This window comes from Eublepharis macularius, chromosome 3 (genome assembly GCF_028583425.1).
Source record: "Eublepharis macularius isolate TG4126 chromosome 3, MPM_Emac_v1.0, whole genome shotgun sequence".
NCBI classification, from domain to species: Eukaryota; Metazoa; Chordata; class Lepidosauria; order Squamata; family Eublepharidae; genus Eublepharis; species Eublepharis macularius.
This window is the reverse complement of record NC_072792.1, coordinates 73,956,631-73,974,551: the sequence shown is the minus strand read 5'-3', so window position 1 is coordinate 73,974,551 and position 17,921 is coordinate 73,956,631. Positions and strand designations below refer to the sequence as shown.

Genomic DNA, 17,921 nt, shown 5'->3' with positions numbered 1-17,921 from the left:
GATTAAAATAATATACAAAAAAGCCCACTGACTATTGGACTTCTAAATGGGGCACAGGCCAGTTTGTCTTTCCCCTTACTCCAGTCCCCTAGGATAACTGGCAGTTGGAGCCAACATATTTCTGGTAAGGAGGGGAAGCATGCCCACTGTAGTGACTGACTCCGTGGCCAGTAGCTCAGGGTCGTTCTGGTCTTACCCTAACCCTAGTGTTCTAACCCTAAGGGGGGCAGCTTACCAGTAGAACTTCGATCTCTGGCTGATGCAAAGGCCACAGATTCTGACTGCTATCTTCTTCACTTCTTCAGTCCAGAGGATATTCATATAAAGTGGTTTGAATACTTTTAGCCATTCTTCTCCTACTATGTTATTTTTTCCCCCTAACAACAATGATGTTACAATTGGGGTAGTCCCCAGGAAAGGGGGGCAGCAATTTTATCCGCAACAAAATATTAGTTTCATTACCAGGGAAATGTAATCTCCTTGCAGCAGAAGCAGCAGCTTGATACCATGCAACAACTTAAATAACAACTGAACAATGGCTGCATGCAAAAGCATTGTTGGCATAGCCTTTGAATGCAGGAACAGCCATTAAAGGCCATGGGCAGCTCAAACTTGTGTAAACATTTTCTCACAATTAAAAGTCATTGTTTTAATGGGACTTATTTTGAAGTAAGTTTGCATAGGACTGCAGTCTTAATAAAGACAGAAATGATACAGACATTACAGTAATTTTTCATTTGTTGAATTTTTCCAAATGCTGTTTGTTAGTTCCTAGTCTGCACAAACACTTAACTTTTCTCATATTCCTCTGCACTTTACGTGACCATGCTCTTCTCTCACCCACCTCCTCTTTTGCAAAAACTAATCCCTCTATCACTGTGGCCTGTTCTTTGTCTGAAGTAACATTTCAATAAAACTGCTTATTTGTAAAGAGCAATTATGAGTCATGTTTCTGCCTCAGCTGATTTTAGCATCTGTTTTCACTGAGGGAGTTATACTAATTACTCTTCTGAAGTTAAAACAACTTTCATAACTGCTTTCTTCAGTGGTAGCAGCTTCTTGCTCTCTGGGTGACTGAGTTACTCTTGGTCCAACCTTCCTCACAGGGTTATCAGAGGAAAGGAGAATGAAGTTGTATGAATCCATTTTCGGTTCCCATTGGATAGGGGAAAAAGGGTATAAAATGACCTGATAAATAAATTCTAAGAAGAAATGAAAGAAGATAAAAATATCCTAGCATGGATAACTGGTGCTATTAGAAATGTGTTTGAGTAGTCATTGCTGTGACACTTTTGTTCATCTGATAAACTACACATAGTGCTATAAGCATTTGTTTGTGCTAACTATGGTATGCCTGAGATTTGGTGACCTCTCTTTATGTAAGGGCCCTAAGTAAAAAGTTCATGGCCTTTGCTGTTGCAAAAGCATTCCTAGATAGTTTTTTTTTTAACATTGTTCATAGTATATATTTGTCACATAACCAACCAATCTCACACAGAATTTTCTACCAAATCAAAGTTCAGAATCTATACACATAGTCGCAAGTGTCAAAATCAACTCCTTCAGTAAAGTCTTTCCACTCTGGCTTATAGTTATAGTCTCCTCCCAAGTTTTTTGCAGGTTGACCAGTTGCAGCCTGATTTAGTGCTGGGACTATAGCAAGCCTCCTAGAAAATGGGAGATGGGGTTGGTAGTTTAGCTCTCCAGGCTGATCTTGCATGCTTTCTTGTCCGTTTTTGCCTTCTCTCTGAAACCTTTGTGTGTCTCATGACCTTATCTGCTTTTTTGCCTATTTACCCATGATGGAAGAACTGCATCTATGTTGTAGGTACCAGTTTGGAAGCTAGTCCTATGCAACTATTGGTTCCACAGGAGGGGTTCTAAGGTTACAGTCTAAAGCCCAAAGTCAGGTAACATAATCCAGAATCACAGTCCAAAAGCCGTCTAAAATCACAGTCCAAGATCAGTTAATCCACATTCCGTGATCAGATAACGTATTCCAAAATCAAGATCCAGAAGCAGTCCAAGGTTGAGGCCACAAAAGTCCAAGAGCTTAGCAACAGGCAAGTCAGTCAATTGGCAAGCTTGCATACAAACTGTTCCCATGCTGGCTTAGCCTCACAGTAGCTTTAGATAAGGAGTCTTCCCTACTGGGTTCCACATTAGGCTCCTTTCCGCAAGCTGAGTCAGCTCTTATGAGGAGTAGAAGTGCCCAGATCCAATGCAGACTTACCTCTTGGCACTTCCTCAGCAGGCGGAAGACCTTAGGCCACCAAGCACACACTTCCGCACCTGATCCCCGTATCTGCCCTTCACCTTCTCTACTCCTGGGATCTTTCCATGGCAAGTCTGGTGGTGGGCAGGTCAATGTTTGGACCTGTTGGCTCATGGGGCAGTGCCAGTGCTGGCTCAAGAACCTGAGGAACCTGCTTCTCAGGAAGGGTCTGCCAAGCCAACGTGATCTCAGAGCGATCCATGACAATCTGACATAATCATCTGGAATTTCTAGAATATCACTCCACAAAGGCTGTTGCTTGAGATTTTAGCATAAGTGGACTTGCCTTGTCTCCACACCCGGGTCTGGAATGGGATTATGATTCTGGTATTCTACATATTCTGACCTGATACATACCTAGTCTGATACATGACTTTTCATCACAGGGTTTTTTCACTGGTTCTGGCCCCATACAGCTTTGATGTACCCCATACGTTCTGCACGCATGGTCAAAATACCTCGGGTCAGTCTTCCCGTACTCATTTGAGTTCTGCACAGTGAAAGGCTGCATCTGCTGCTGAATTGATCTCCAAGTTTTTTGGGGGTTTCTCCCTGTGCAGAAACCCCAATTTTTTGTAATGAAGTTAAAAAATGTCTTTTTCGAAGTACAGAATATTTTCTTTGGTATAAGCACTGGCTTTGCCATTCCCTGCATCCTGATTGGTTGAACAACATTGTGTAACCACTCCCTTTCTCTCTCCACCATTCTCGACCCTCATCCTTTAAAAAAAATTAAATGTCACCATTATTTGTTATGTGTTGCATGTGCACGCTTATTTCAGCAGTATGAAGTAAATTGTCTTCTCTCTAACACAAGCTATTTACAAGGCAGGAATTTTTTTAGTCCAGTTTTTTCCCTCAAATTTTTAATTTTTTTTTTAATGTTGCAACATTGTTTTAGAAAAATTAAAACCCTGCTTAATATTTTAAAGTTTCCATCCAGAAGGCCTCAGCAAATCAACATAAAGAAATTTTGATAAATTTGAAATTCAAATAACACCATCTAAATATTTACGGAAAAGTACAGAATAAGGTAGTGGTTAACCACAACCCCCTCTAACATACAAACCTTACACCACTGTAACTCGTGCAAAAAAAAACCCCACACTGACAAAACCGCTGGGGTCATCTTCCCAAAGAAAGCCTGCAGCAGAAAATGGGCATTTTTCTAAGTACTGAAAAAAACAAGCATCATTTTGTGTCAACTCCCTCAAGTGCAGAATTACAGAAGACCAAACTGGATCCAATCCTCATAGGTTGAAAACATGCTATAAGTGAGCATGTGGAAAAGCCCACAACTGGAGGTGCTGAATGTACCATTTTGAAATTTCAGTCCAGCCTTGATGACCTGATTACTGGGACTTAATTTCTCATTGCTATACATCTGATACATGTTTTGGACCTAACTGGGATTCAGCTGTCTCCTACAGCAATTCATGATCGCAAGCAGATTCAGAGCAGATAACATATCTTAGGATCACAATAAAATCACATTAAAGGAACGTATAAAATTCAGTAAACATAGACTCTATGCAGCAGCCCATATTGCATTAACCTGGCCAATTATCCCATGAGCTGGGAACTGGTAGACAGCATTAAAATGTATCAGTGGGAACCGGGGTGAGGTATTTCAATCCCCTCTCAGCAGGAGACCAGCAAGAGAGCCCGCTGCTGCCCCAACCTCAGCCATATGCCTGGCGGAACATCACTTACAGGCCCAGTGAAGGATAACAAATCTCACTGAGCCCTAACTTGAATAGACAGAAAATTCCACCAGCTTGGTGCCAGAACCAAAAAGGCCCTAGCCCTGGTCAAGGCCAGTTGAGCATTCTTGTGGCCAGGGATCACCAGCAGCTGTTTTTTTGGCAGTTTGGAGCACTTCCAGGGAACATATGGTGAAAGGCGGTCCCACAATATGCTGGTCCCAGTCCACTAAGGGCTTTATAGGTTAATACCAAAACCTTGAACCTGATCCAGAGCTCCACTAGGAGCCACTGCAGCTGGCACAGAACCTATATGGTGTCCCTGTAAGGACACGCGTAGTTGCATTCTGGACCAGTTGTAATTTCCGATCCAGACCCAAGGGAAGCCCTGCACAGAGTGAGTTACAGATCACTGTAAAACTACTTGGATCACTGTAGTTAGGTCATGGGTCGAGAGGTAAGGGACAAGTCTGGCCTAGTACAGACGTAAAAAGGCAGATCTGACAACTGCTGTGACCTGAACATCACTGACAACCACTGTGACCTAAGCCTCCATTGATAAGGAGGCGTCCAGGATAACCCCCAGACTCCTGAGCATGTGCAAGCAGCACCCCTTTGAGGGCTGGGAGCCAGATTCCCAATCCCAACTGCTCACGACCCAAGTACAGAATCTCCGGCTTCGTGGGGTTCCGTTTCAGCCAACTCTTTTTCAACCATCAAGTCATGGCCTCCAAATCTCCAGCCAAGGTATCTGGGGTAGAGTCAGGCCAGCTGTTCATCAGCAGATACAACTGGGTTTCATCTGCATACTGATGGCACTCCAGTCCAAAACATACCAGCTGGGCAAGGGGATGCATGTAAATGTTGAATAACATCAGAGAGAGTATCACCCCCGGTGGGACTCCACACACCAGTGGGTGGCACAGTGACAACTTCTCCCCCAGCGCCACCCTGTGTCCCCATCAGTGGAGAAAAGAGACAAGCCACTGCAAGGTAGTATCCCTGCATCAGTGAGGCAGTAAGTCAACCAGGTTGAACGCTGCTGTAAGATCTAATAACACCAGCAGCACTGACCTGCCCCAATCCAGGTGTCTACAAAGATTGTCTGTGAGGGCAACCAGAACTGTCTCCAACCCATAGCTTGGGTGAAAACCAGCCTGTAATAGGTCAAGGACAGAGGAATCCTTCAGGAAAACCTGCAGCTGTTCTGCCACCATCCACTCAGTCACCTTACCCAGAAATGGGAGGTATGAAACTGGGCAGTAATTGACCAGGTTGGTGAGGTCCAAAGATGGAGTCTTCAGGAGAGGCCTCTGTTGTGCAGAATAGCAATTCATATCCTGCAAAAAAATTTCTTACAACCCACTGTCTCATTATGTTTTAATATATATGGTAATCATTTATTAGATTGTGTGTTTGTGTATAAACTTTCCATGTGAAGTATTTACCCAACAGACATGCATTTCACTTCTGTTGCATGCTTGCTATTTTCCTTTGTCTTACTTTTATACTGTGTATTGAAGAACTACTCCCACTTTTTTGCAATCTGGACACAGTCCTGCTTTATGCTCATGACACTAAATCCCACAGTATTTGATTCATTGACACTTGTAAACATAGAGAAAGTGGCACAAACAATCATAAGACTGAATTTTAAAACTCCTGCAAAGTTACTGAGTTAGTGGTTTCAGGAATAAAAGCTAAGGAATGGCCACCTTCTAATGCAGTGATCCCTGACATGGCAACTGGGGATGCCCTTGTGACTACCAGTGTGTTTTCCAGTCCGGCTTGTTTTTCTGTCTCCTCACCATGGTTGCTCCAATCACTCCCTGTGCAAGATGTGTCATATTAGAGTATCCCCTAAACATGTACAGCCAAAACACATGTAGAGAATATCTTTCCTTTGATCAGTAGATCTTTTGATGGAAAAGAGATGCATTTTCCCCCATATCTAGTGTCATGTTGGCCAGATATTCATGGGATGGTATTAATCGCTAACTCCTGATATTTTAAAGCCAGGATATCTCTGGAGAATGCTGCCCCATGACTCTCGGTTTGTTTAAGCCAAGGGCTCCTTTTGGGGTGCACAAATAACTGATATTAATGGGAGGTAATGGCTATGTGACACCATCAGTCTGACAGTTCTGAGGTGCAGCACTGTAATGTTTAATCAGTTTCATCACACAGTGGCGTGCACTACCACAAGGACAGCTTTGGGAGCCAGCCAGGGGTCAGAGAGAGCTCTTGAGGGAGGGACATGTAGTAGCAGAAAGTAATTTCCCAGATGCTGTTTGCAGGTTGCCAAGCTATCAGGATTAGGCCTGACAATTCCTCATCAAAGGAAGACACCATAGTGGTAGATTCCATGGAAGACAAAACCATGACAGACCCTGAAGTGGTTGGGCCCTCTGACCCTCAGAGCTTCCAGGGACCTTGTGGCCGGCTATGGCTACTGGACCAGAATCCCAGGAAGTACAGGAACTACCCACCAGAAACTGGGATTGCTGAGGGGCCCATGAAAAAGGCTGGTCAGTTTCCAAGGACTCCACTGTCACTCCACCCAGCAGGACCCTGAGAGCAGAAAGACAGAAGGCCTAGGCAGAAGCACAACCCAGATGATGGAGTGTGAGAATAGTTGCCTGAGGCCTCTTTGCTGACCACAAGGCATCTGGAGATCTGGACCCACCAAAAGGCTTTCCAGGATGCTGGACAAGGTCCAGCTGTGAGTACCTGCAAACTCCCAGCCACTGTTACCGGAATTGGTCTCCTTGTGAGTGAGAGAATTTGTGGGGGAATTAGCAAGCAAGGAAGACAGGCGAGAGGCCGGTAACTATGGGATCTTGTGCGCCAACGTCTACGAGCATCCATTCCTCTAGAGAACGCTTTTAATAAGCCAGCAGATATTCAATCAAAAAGGTTTTTTTATTTAAAATATTACAGATCAATTGCACACAAAACACACAGCACACGCACACAGCTAACTAGCAAAAAACAGGGAGGAAAGTTGGAGAGAGTTGCAGAGTTGGTTTTATAGTTACCAGGTCCAGAAGACTGAGAGTATCCAAGGGAGAGCAGCTTCATTGACCAGTACTTCGTGGCAAAAGGAAGAAGGGCTCAGACATGCCATCTGAGGGCGTGTGGAGGGTCCAGAATACACACACACTGAGCACATGGCAGGACAGTTATATATACTGTGTAACATGCCCTGAGGCAGGACTGAGAGTCTCTGCCCTAAAACAATGCCTTAATGGTTCTACCCAGGGTGGGAGAAAGGACGGGGAAACTGTCTCCAGGATGAGACAATAAGGCTGGTGAACTGTCTCCAAGGTGGGACAATGAACAAGGAAGGTTTGATTAGGTCTTCCTGAGAGAACCTATAGATGTAAAAAGACTATTTGATGACCCACGATGGCTGGATGGGCGAGGCTATAATAGGAGAGTGGGTAAAAGGTAGAATTGGCAGGGTGTGTGAATGGATTCATTCAAGTACCTCTGGAGACTTCCATTCTATGGTTATACACAAACTGCAGGGTGTGGGGCTAAGTTAGTCTTACTTCACTTCTCACATTCCAGTACTTTCCCATCTCCTGCCTAGCCAGGTAGCTTGTCTGTGTTTTAAACACATGAGCAGAGGGGCTTATGATATTGCCATATTCATAAGCCTTAATATCGTGAGGGCAAGTATGACCACTTACACCACTGGTACAGCTACAGTCATTCATTCCTATAAACAGCCTGAATTCCATTCTGGCTGTTGTGGGATCACCACCCCCAATGTGCCCTGCTTGCGAATGGGGCATTATTATGGTTATCACACGGTGCCTGCCTCCCTTAGTCCCACATTCTTCAGCTACCTCCTTTTCTGTCTGGTGTGCTTTGTTGTTTCTTAACCTGGGGAGAGGAGTTGATATTTGGGAGATTTAGCTTGGGACAATTTTGTGTAACAAAACAAACTGGGTGCCAGTCATCTACAAAACACAGAAGATGGTAATAGGACTCATTATCTGGAAAGTGGCCTGTTTAGTCCCAAATGAGAATAAGGAATGAGAAGGAAAGGAAGATTGTTTTGAGTCCTGACTCGTGAGTTGTATGGCCCTCACCTCCATGACAGTCATTTTCTCAAAATTTCAACCCTGCTCATAGGCTCACTAATAATGGGGGCCACTGTTCTAAAATATTCTTATATCTAACAACCAATGATTTGCCTCCACACAGACTTAAGAGAAATTGTAGGTTTGCAGGAAAAGATGTGTTTTCACCCCACCCCCAATAGCGTTCGTTAACCACCAAAAAATGTTTTTCCTTGTCATAGCAGCCCAAAATTGCACCCAGTGTTACAGTAGCAACCATAGTCAGAGCCAGGTGAGTTGGGAAGGTGGGAAGCAGGAGTCAGAGAGACAGGAAAGTGGAATCAGGGAGAGGGGAGGGGAAAGAAACAGAGCTGGGGTAAAGGAGAAAAGGCAAGTAAAGCTGAAAGCAGTTGCGGGGGGGGAGAAACTGTGGCTGGCGAGTGTGAAAGGAGCTGGAGCCAGTTGGGGTATGAAAACCAGGAGTTTCCAAATGGGGCCAGTGCAGAGAATGAGCCAATGGGAAGGAACAGTAGGATTTTCCCCTCCGCCATAGGTTACTGTGGGGGGCCCTGCTTGTTCCTACCTAATCACATAAATGTTACTGATGAGAGAAGCTGTCCTTTAAATACCAGAATACAAAAGCCATTGTGTATGCAACACATGTATGCATATTTGAAAGACCAGATAATACTGTTTTGATATTTTAAACTGAATTTTGAAAGGGTTTGACTTGTGTCCACTTTGTAACCCATCAAATATCTAAAAGCCTTTGAAAATAACATTGAATAAGGAAGTTATGTATTCTGATGCATTAATGAGACCAGTTTAACATGTCGGTATTCAAAGGAAAATTCCACATGTTGATTTTACCATATGAGAACGTGTGAATTAATCTGAGAAAATTATTGATAGGAACTTAATAAGAGTCCCTGGATCAGACCACGGATTCATCTAGTCCAGTATAATAAGAGTCCCTGGATCAGACCAGGGATTCATCTAGTGCAGCATCTTGTCTCACCCAGTGGCCAACCAGTTACTCTGGAGGGCCAACAAGAAGACATAAGAGGCCAAGGCCTCTCCCTGATGTTGCCCCCTGGCATTGGTATTCAGAGATTTTCTCCCTTTGAATGGGGAGTTTTCCTTTAGTCACCACAGCAAGTAACCAGTGATAAACCTATCCTCTGTGACTGTCTAAATTCCTTTTAAAGCTGTCTATTCTGATCACCATCCATCACTACACCCTCTGGCAGAGAATTCAACATTTTAATCACTCCTTGAATAAAAGTTTTTTGTCTATCCTTAATCTATTGCCCATCAACTTCATTGGATGCACCCAAGTTTAGGTAGGGAGAAAAAATCTCTCATCATCATCATCATCAAGTTGCAGCCATGGAGTTTCCAACACAAGAGATGTTCAGAGGTGGTTTATCATTGCCTTCCTCTGCGTAATAGCCCTAGTCTTCCTTGGTGGTCTCCCATCCAAATACTAATTAGGGCTGACCCTGAGATCCAATAAGATTGGCTAGCCTGGGCCATCCAAGTCAGGGCATCATTCTCATTCCCCTGCACAAATTTTATAAACTTCTGTCGTGCCCCCCTTCCTGAATCTACTGCTCATTAACTTAATTGGATATCCCAAAGTTTGGGAGGGAAAAAACATTCTTTCTGTGCACTCTCTGTTAGTTTTAAACTTATTGCAGCCCAAGTTAGTTTTAAACTTATTGCAGCCCAATGAATTAACAAACATTCTATCATTACAGCCTTGCTCAGATCTTACAAACTGAAGGCCATGACTTCCTTTATTGAGTCAATCCATCTCATGTTGGATCCTCCTCTTTTCCTACAGCCTTCATCTTTTTCTAGAATTATTGTTTTCTACAGTGAGTCTTGTCTTCTCATGATGTGACCAAAGTACTATAGCCTCAGTTTCATCATTTTAGCTTCAAGGGAGAATGCAGGCTTGATTCGAGCTAGAACCCACTTATCTATTTGGCCATCTATGGTATCTGTAAAAAATCCATCCAGCAACATATTTCAAATGAATCAATGGTCAGCTTTCTTCATGGTCCAACTTTCACATCTAAATATGGTAATGGGGAAAACCATAGTATGAATTGTCTTGATCTTGGACCCCAGCAACACATCATTATCCTTAAGGATCTTTTCTAAGTCCTTCATGGCTGCCCTTCCAAGTCTCAAACTCCTTCTGATTTCTTGATTGCAATCTCCCTGTTGGTTAATGATTGAGCCGAGGAATAGATAATCTTTAAAAATTTCAATTTCTTCGTTGTCAGCCTTTCAATTTCTTGTCAGCCTTAAAATTCTATAATTCCTTGCTCTACCTCACACATAATTTTATAAACCTCTATCATGTCCACCCTTAGTTATCTCTTTTTTGAACTGAAAAGTCCCAGACTCTGGCCTTTCCCCATAGGAATGGAGCTTCAAACTCCGAATGATCTAGGTTGTCATCTTCTGCACTTTTTTCTAGCTCTCCATGCCCTTTTTGAGATACACTGATCAGAACTGCAGAACTGCACACAGTAGTCTAAAGAGGCCATGCCATAGATCTATACAGGGGCATTATAATATTGACCATTTTATTTTCAATCTCTTTCTTAATCCCCATCATAGCATTTGCCTTCTTCAGTGCTGAGGCATACTGGGTTGACACTTGAACTATCCACTATGACCCCAAGGTCTCTTTCCCTCTCAGTCTCAGCAAATTCAGACCCTATTAGCATATTCTTGAAGTTGAGATTTTTGTTCCAGTGGGCATCACTGTACACATCCCTACAATGAACTTCATTTGCCACATTGTTGCCCACTCATCCAGTTTGTGGAGATCCTGCTAAAGCTCTTCACTGTCAGCCTTGGTTTTTACCATTGTGAATAATTGTGTGTCGTTTGCAAACTTGTCCCTGCTCACTGCTTATCTCCAGCTCCAGATCATTTATGAACAAATTAAATAGCACGAACCTCAGTACCAATCCTTATGGGGCCCACTCCACTTCCCCCCAATGTGAGAACTGTCCATTTATTCCTGTTGTTCAGCCAAGAGGAGGAATAAATTAGCAGTTCTTGCAATAGATAAGAGGCAGTAATCTATGGTAACTCATATTGTGCTGACTCATATCAGAAGTTGGTAGGTGTAAAGTCCCTAGAGTTTTTTTGTATAGGCATTTATTTCTAAAAGTGAAATACATATGGGCAGAATATATATATCTTTTATTAAAAGCAATAAAGGCTAATATATACAGTATTTCAAGGAAAAATGTTAATGGGTTAATTTCAGCTGCAAAGAAATGAGTATGAACGTGTTTTATGAGATCAGAAAATTCAATGCAATGTTAAATACTTTTAGAAATCTTAATTGTGATTTTGGGAAGCAGATTTATTTTGTGTATTAATGCATCTGAGCACAAAACTATACAGCACCGGATAAGAAAAAAAGTATGTTCTGGTGGCATTCATATCATCCCGCCTCTCAGTATATAACACACAGCACAGTTAAAGTGGTACTATGATGACAGTAACCAACCAGAAGCCATCATGCAAATCAGAATACTGTATCCTGTAACAACTGCTCTGTTGCTAGCCGGTTGTTATAGTGATAAACTGAGGCCTTGCCTCTTGGCTTCTCCTTGAAAGAAAAACCTTTAATTTCTCAAGGGAAGGAAAAGAAGAGAAGGGGGAGAAGGCGGGGGAGAGAATTACATGAGAAAGGAAAACATTATCTTACTGAGGAGAGAACAGAAGAGAGGGCATCTCTGCAAGAAGCATTCACTGGCCATGCCAGTGCTCGCTATTAATGCTGAGTCAGAAACAGGTATCCCAAAATCCCTTTCTAATGATCTTCCATCAGAAACCATGGAGGAGATAGAACACACATGCCCTCAGCCTCGGTTGGTAAGTAAAAAGACAAAGGATACATTTATTTGTCACCATAGGGCTCTGCCGATGTGATGGAATCAATGATTTGTGGTCTTATTAGGAATTTAACAACAGCCTGATCCATTTTAGTCATTTGATTCTTGTCTATATTGGGAAATTTTGCATTGCAAAGCATTGATTGTGCCTACTGCATTAAGATATGTAATTTAGGATCACACATCCTTATTTTCTGGCTGATCTTTTCCAACAAAGAGTGTCAAGCTATTTAAAAATGTCACTTTCTTCTATCCTTTGTTAGATTCAGATTTACAACTGCAGTTGCTTCTTGCCTGCTCTCTGCCTTTCTGATGACTTTAAAAATGAAACGATAGAGAAGAATTTCTCTGTCAAAATCTAAATCTGCCTTTAAGAAAAAAATGGGGAATGTGATGACTCCCTGATTTTTTTCAGGGTTCCTGTTAAACCGTGTTTAAAAGATAGTATGTTATTTCTAAGCAACTGGGGGTATATGAATTGGGAGAGCTACATTAAGAGAAAACCTGCATTTCTTCAATAATTACTATATACAAATAATAATGAATGCCTTTGTCACTGCATGACTGCTCTCTGAATTAGATTGGGTCCCACCATGAATATTTTAATTTCCCTAATCTTTACATGCATTTTGCATTAGTTAGGATTTGCTCTCACTATTTATGTAGAAATAATAACAGTTCAGTTTGCTGATGCTCTTAAGTAGTATATTCTGAAAGTTGTATTTGAGCCACTGTGAGAACCACACCTGATTGTTTGCATTTCAAAACATGAGCATCCTAGTTGATCATGATTTGGAAGAGTAGGGTAAAGAAATGGCCTCTGGCTTTCTTGTATGGGATGGACAGTTTTAACAGTAAGGGTGCACTATTAAGCACATTTTGTTGGAAGTAAGTCCCATTGGTTTCTATGAGACATGTAAATTTATACACAGTTACATTTTGACTGCAAGGCTGATATTCTTTGATGGGCAGATTAAAAAGGAATCTACTCCCACCCTAGAAATCTTGATCACTCCCCAGTGCTAGTGTGGTCTTCCTAACAAAAAGCACCCTGCTGGGGTTGTATGCATTTGCCACAATAGCCTTGATCCCGAAATGCTGTTCTTTTTTTATTCCTAAAGAGCATTTTCGTTTCTCCCTTGTCCTAGTGCAAGTGATTCCTGAGAAAGCAAAAGCCAAAGGGCAGACAGTTTATCGGGTTGTCACTCTGTGACGTAGGCAGTAGTCTAGCTTCTCTCTAGAATGAGTTAGCTTTTTATTTTTAAAAGGCGACCATGTAGGAGGTATAGGAGATGCTAATAGATCTTTGCACTGCATTGTGCTTATTAGTTATGTGCCACTCCTATTGTAAGCTCAGGTCCAACCAAGTCTTTTGAAATATATTAAAATCACACAATCTGACAAGTAAAAATAGAGGAAGAACTGTACTAATATTTTTCTATTCACATTACATCATTTGATAATATTCCTCTGGAAATTTACTCTGCTATCCTAATCAGAGTTACATTCTTCTATGCTTATTAATTTAAATGGACTTAGAAGGTATAACTCTTCTAAGAATGCCACTGTTAATGACTTTTACAAGTATATAAATATTACAAGAATTCATATTAATCTTGTTTTAGATTTTAACAAGCATTCTAATTTGATGACAAGAGAGAATTTAGAATCAAAATTTACAGAATTCTAATGCTGCTAAAATGAGATTATGGTGGAACGGTATATCTTTCCTCTGCAACATCTCAGTCCTGTCTGCCTGAAATATGCTGGTGGTAAAAAGATAATCAGGTCAGGATTCAGGAAGAAACAATGATTCATGTGGTACAGAAGAAATTATCAATGGCCAGTACAGGAAGTGATGCGATTTTGCACAAATGGGCTACATCATATTTTGTTTGAAAGTACCCCACATGAAAATAGTTCCCCATGTTAACATTTAATTCAACAGAGTAGGAGCAAAATAGCGGATTGGAGATATATAGGAACAATCTCAAGACCAGCTTTCATTTCCCAAATTCCATCACAAAAAGTACCACATAATTATTATTTGGTAAAATACTCCTCTTCTATGAGGGCAAACAGATAAATGGAGGACTTGAAAACGGACAAACTATATATACTGTGAGTTTGGGGAAATGGAGGGGGGGACTCAATTATTCTTAGGATCATATGTGAAGGTAGCTAAAATCTCTTCAGCATGGCATGTGTTCCATTAAGGGATCATAATATTTGGAATCAGTTGAACTTGTGGATAGTATTTTGTGAATACTCTTTATTTCAGCACTAGTAGCGCCAACAATGTATATAAGAGTAAGTAGAAGCTTAAATCTTTGTCAGGGAAATAGTACAGTTGTAGGGTGTAAATATCACATGGAAATGCTTTTGGCAAAGCAACTTGCAATATGAAATCTACAATCCTGTGAGATGATTGTATCCTGTCAATTCCTGAATACCTTATTCTGCTTATGATGGCTAGGAAGTCTCTAAGCAAACCACCAATTTTAATTATGTTCATTAACCTGGTTTACACACATGGAGCTGTCATAATGAGTCTGACAATCCATCAGGGTCAGTATTGTCTACTTAGATGGGCAGCAGCTCTCCAGGGTCTCAGGCTGAGATCTTTCATATCACCTGCAACCTGATGCTTTTTAACTGGAGATACTAGGGATTGAACCTAAGACCTCCTGCCAACATTACCGTCATGCAGAGCCATACATTCAGCTCACAGTAGAAGCAGGACTGACTTGAGGGCCAGGCAGTGCAAGATACAAACATTTACACATTACCTGACGTTTTCCTTCTCTCCTGCTTCTGATGATTCATATCTAATGTACATCCACTGTCCTGCACCTGGTTAGATGGTCTCCTTAGGAGTTGGCTGTTTAGCTGGTCTGCAAGGGAACTGGCCCACAAGGCTTGGGCAACCTGAACCAGTTCATCCTACACTGAAGCTCTGCCAAACCTCTGAGAGGTGATCTGGCTCAGCTGTGTCTGTCAGCAGGTGTTGAGGCTCTGCTTTGTTCTGGCCATGGTCCTGCAAGGAAGTATCCCAATCAGTGTCCTGGCCTGAGTCTGCAAGGAGATGGTGTGCTTCCCCTTCTCTGTGCTACATCTGCCTGGGCCTTCCCCAACCTAGAGGGGTCATGGATCCTGGTTCATGTCCGCCTGGCGGGGCTCCAGTGGTGGGGCAAGTATCTGAGGCAAGTGGCTGGGCTGGTCTTGCAGGTATTGGTTGGAAGGTTTCAGGGGCATGGACAGCCAGGGATTCACTTGCAGTTTCTGGCAGTGTAGTGCCTCGACAGCCAGGGCCTCTGCAGTACCAGGCCCATCCTGGCTCTGCTGGTCCTCAGGCTCTTCCTCTGAGCCCTCCAGATCTGAGTACCTTGCCTGGTCAGAGGGCTGGTCGGAGGGGGTTATGACATTCACAGATTTGGACCCCATAAATCACATAGCTTATTCACTACATTGATTACAGAACTTGTGTATGTATGTGGCTTCTCTGAGCATTGACTTTGGCATTAAAGTGAGTCCATAGGATGTCTTTAAATATCCAGAAGATATCCAGGTATTGGCACTGTTTTTGCTGCCATAAATCTGAAGACGAGAATTGCCTGGGGTAAGAAATAAATGCAAGTCTAAATGGGCCTATAAATGGCAAGTAGTGATATCACATTATAATCACATTTCTGCTTCCTACTGGGATGAAAAATCAAAGGTTATCAGAACCACCTCTTAGAACAGAAGGATTCTCCATTGTCCAGACTGGGCAACTTGTAATTTACAATGAGATGAGATGAAATAAAATGTAAACTGTGATGGATGGTTAAGAGTGGCAGGACTGTAATATGGAGAGCTGGCTTTGATTCCCTACTCCTCCACTTGAAGCCAACTGGGTGCCTTTGATCAGTCACAGCTTTTCAGGACTCTCTCAGCCCCACCCACCTCACAGGATGATTGTTGTGAGGATAATAATATAACAGACTTTGTAAACTGCTCTAAGAGGGTGTTAAGTTGTCCTGAAGGGCAGTATATAAATTGAATGTTGTTATTGTTGTTGTTGTTAAAAACTTAGAAGTGCTGTAAGAACAGCTAAAGGACTGTTAAGGTTAATTCTTCACAGAAACAGAGAGCTTTGAGTGAAAGGCTACTCCCAGGAATCTGATTGGGTAGCACGAGCTGAACAACAACAAAAAAGACTTCTGAACTGGACATTGGGGAGTGGAGAGTATGATTTCAGCCCTGACTGAGAGCCGTTTAACACAGACAAGAGAACTGCGGGACAGTTGGCAATGAAGTTTGGGAAGTAGGTGAAGAGTTGGGCCAAAGAAAGGAGATAGATCTCCTCTAGTGAGAGGAGAATTTCCCTACCCAGTCAAACAGGGAGTTAGCTCAGAAGAGTGAGGAGATCCCTGGTCTGGTGTTGTTAGAAAACTGCCTTTGGAGACCTTAAGAGTCAGTTAAAAACTGAAGACGAGTACTAGTGCTTCAAAAGAAGGGGTTTAGTAACTGCAATGAGAGCACCAGCCTTCTTGAAACCAAAAGAGTAAGAGAATACTTAAAGTAAGTGTACTATAGTAATGGGGAAACACTGGAACAAAAGCCTCTCAACATAAAGATTTAAGTAACTGTGAAGAGCTTAAGAAACTCTCATTAGTCTGAAACATAAGAATTAACATCTGTGCATATACTGATTTTACCTCAGAGTTATCTATATTGAGTTACCTCAGAAATTTTCACCCCCTGATTTTACCTGATCTTTCCCCTCTATGTTAAATAAAATATTTTTATTATTTTTGAATTTAAAAATGCCTCTTGTGCCTTTTAAGTTGTTTAAAAGGGGGGCATCATAATTTGGGCAGCATCATGATATGAAAATAAAACTCACAATTAGTTTGTCCCTCCACACACACAAACTGAAATAATAAAAAATAATAAAAGAGCCAGTTTAGTGTAGTGGTTAAGAGCGCAGGACTCTAATCTGGAGAACCGGGTTTGATCTCCCCGACAAGCAGCTGATCCGGGGGTTTGGAAAGGGGCATTTAAAACCCACAAACTGGTTCATGAACTTGCCGCAGTTTGTGGGAGCTCGTGGTTCCTAGTTTGTGAAAACGCCACAAACCATGAACCGCACAGTTCAGTTTTTTCATGGTTCATTCATGCCCATGTCTACTTGCTACACAGGGTTACCAGTCCTCCACTGGGGTGGGGGATTCCCTGCTCCGACCCTCTGCCCCCTGCTGTGGAGCACGGGAGTGCTGCCAGGAGGGCCCTGGAGAGATCCTGAGCATCTTAATGGGCCAATTTAGGCCCCAAATGAACCAAAATCAGCCCGCAGCAGAGTGCAATGCCCTGCGCAATAACATCACTTCCTGAAAGTGACATCACCACGCATCCCAGGAGTGTGCACTTTGCATGAGCACAAACACCACCAGAAAAGTGAGTGCCAGATTTCCCACCTCCTGCCAGGAGGTTAAGGGGACCTGAGGGAAGGGTAGGGGGACCTATTGCTACAGATACCAGCCACCTAGTAGAACATTTACAAACTGAGCTTAGACTGATAGATACAGGAAGCTTGTTTCAGAGAATCCATGCTGCAGAATTCCTTAAGTAGCAATGGTAAGATGAAACTGTAAGATTTCTGACAAAGGACGGAAACTTCTCAGGAAGTGACAATTGAGAGTCCTTGTCTATTCAAGATCCTAGAACAGAGATTATATAGAGGGTCTATGAGGCATAAATGTGCTATCTGGGAGATGCTCAAACAGCTAATGATTCTCAGAAAATACGGGGTGCAACTTTTACAGCTGGCCCATGAGACTCCTATGGCAGGACATCTAGGGAGCAACGAGACCAGAGATAGGTTGCAAGCCAGATTCTATTGGCCCAATATGGGAAAAGACATCAGGGCATTTTGTAAGTCTTGTCAGGCACGTTAACAAGC

The 17,921-nt window shown here is 42.4% G+C and overlaps 1 protein-coding gene across 1 annotated transcript in view; it reads left to right on the top strand.

Annotated features, from left to right (window-relative positions):
* Nucleotides 1-11,840: 11,840 nt before the first annotated feature.
* The window catches only part of PCYT1B (phosphate cytidylyltransferase 1B, choline), a 57,605-nt gene continuing 51,524 nt past the window's right edge, over nt 11,841-17,921 (top strand). Inside the window, exon 1 of the mRNA XM_054974044.1 lies at nt 11,841-11,957. Coding sequence (XP_054830019.1) covers nt 11,841-11,957 — 117 coding nt within the window. The remainder of the gene's footprint in view (nt 11,958-17,921) is intronic.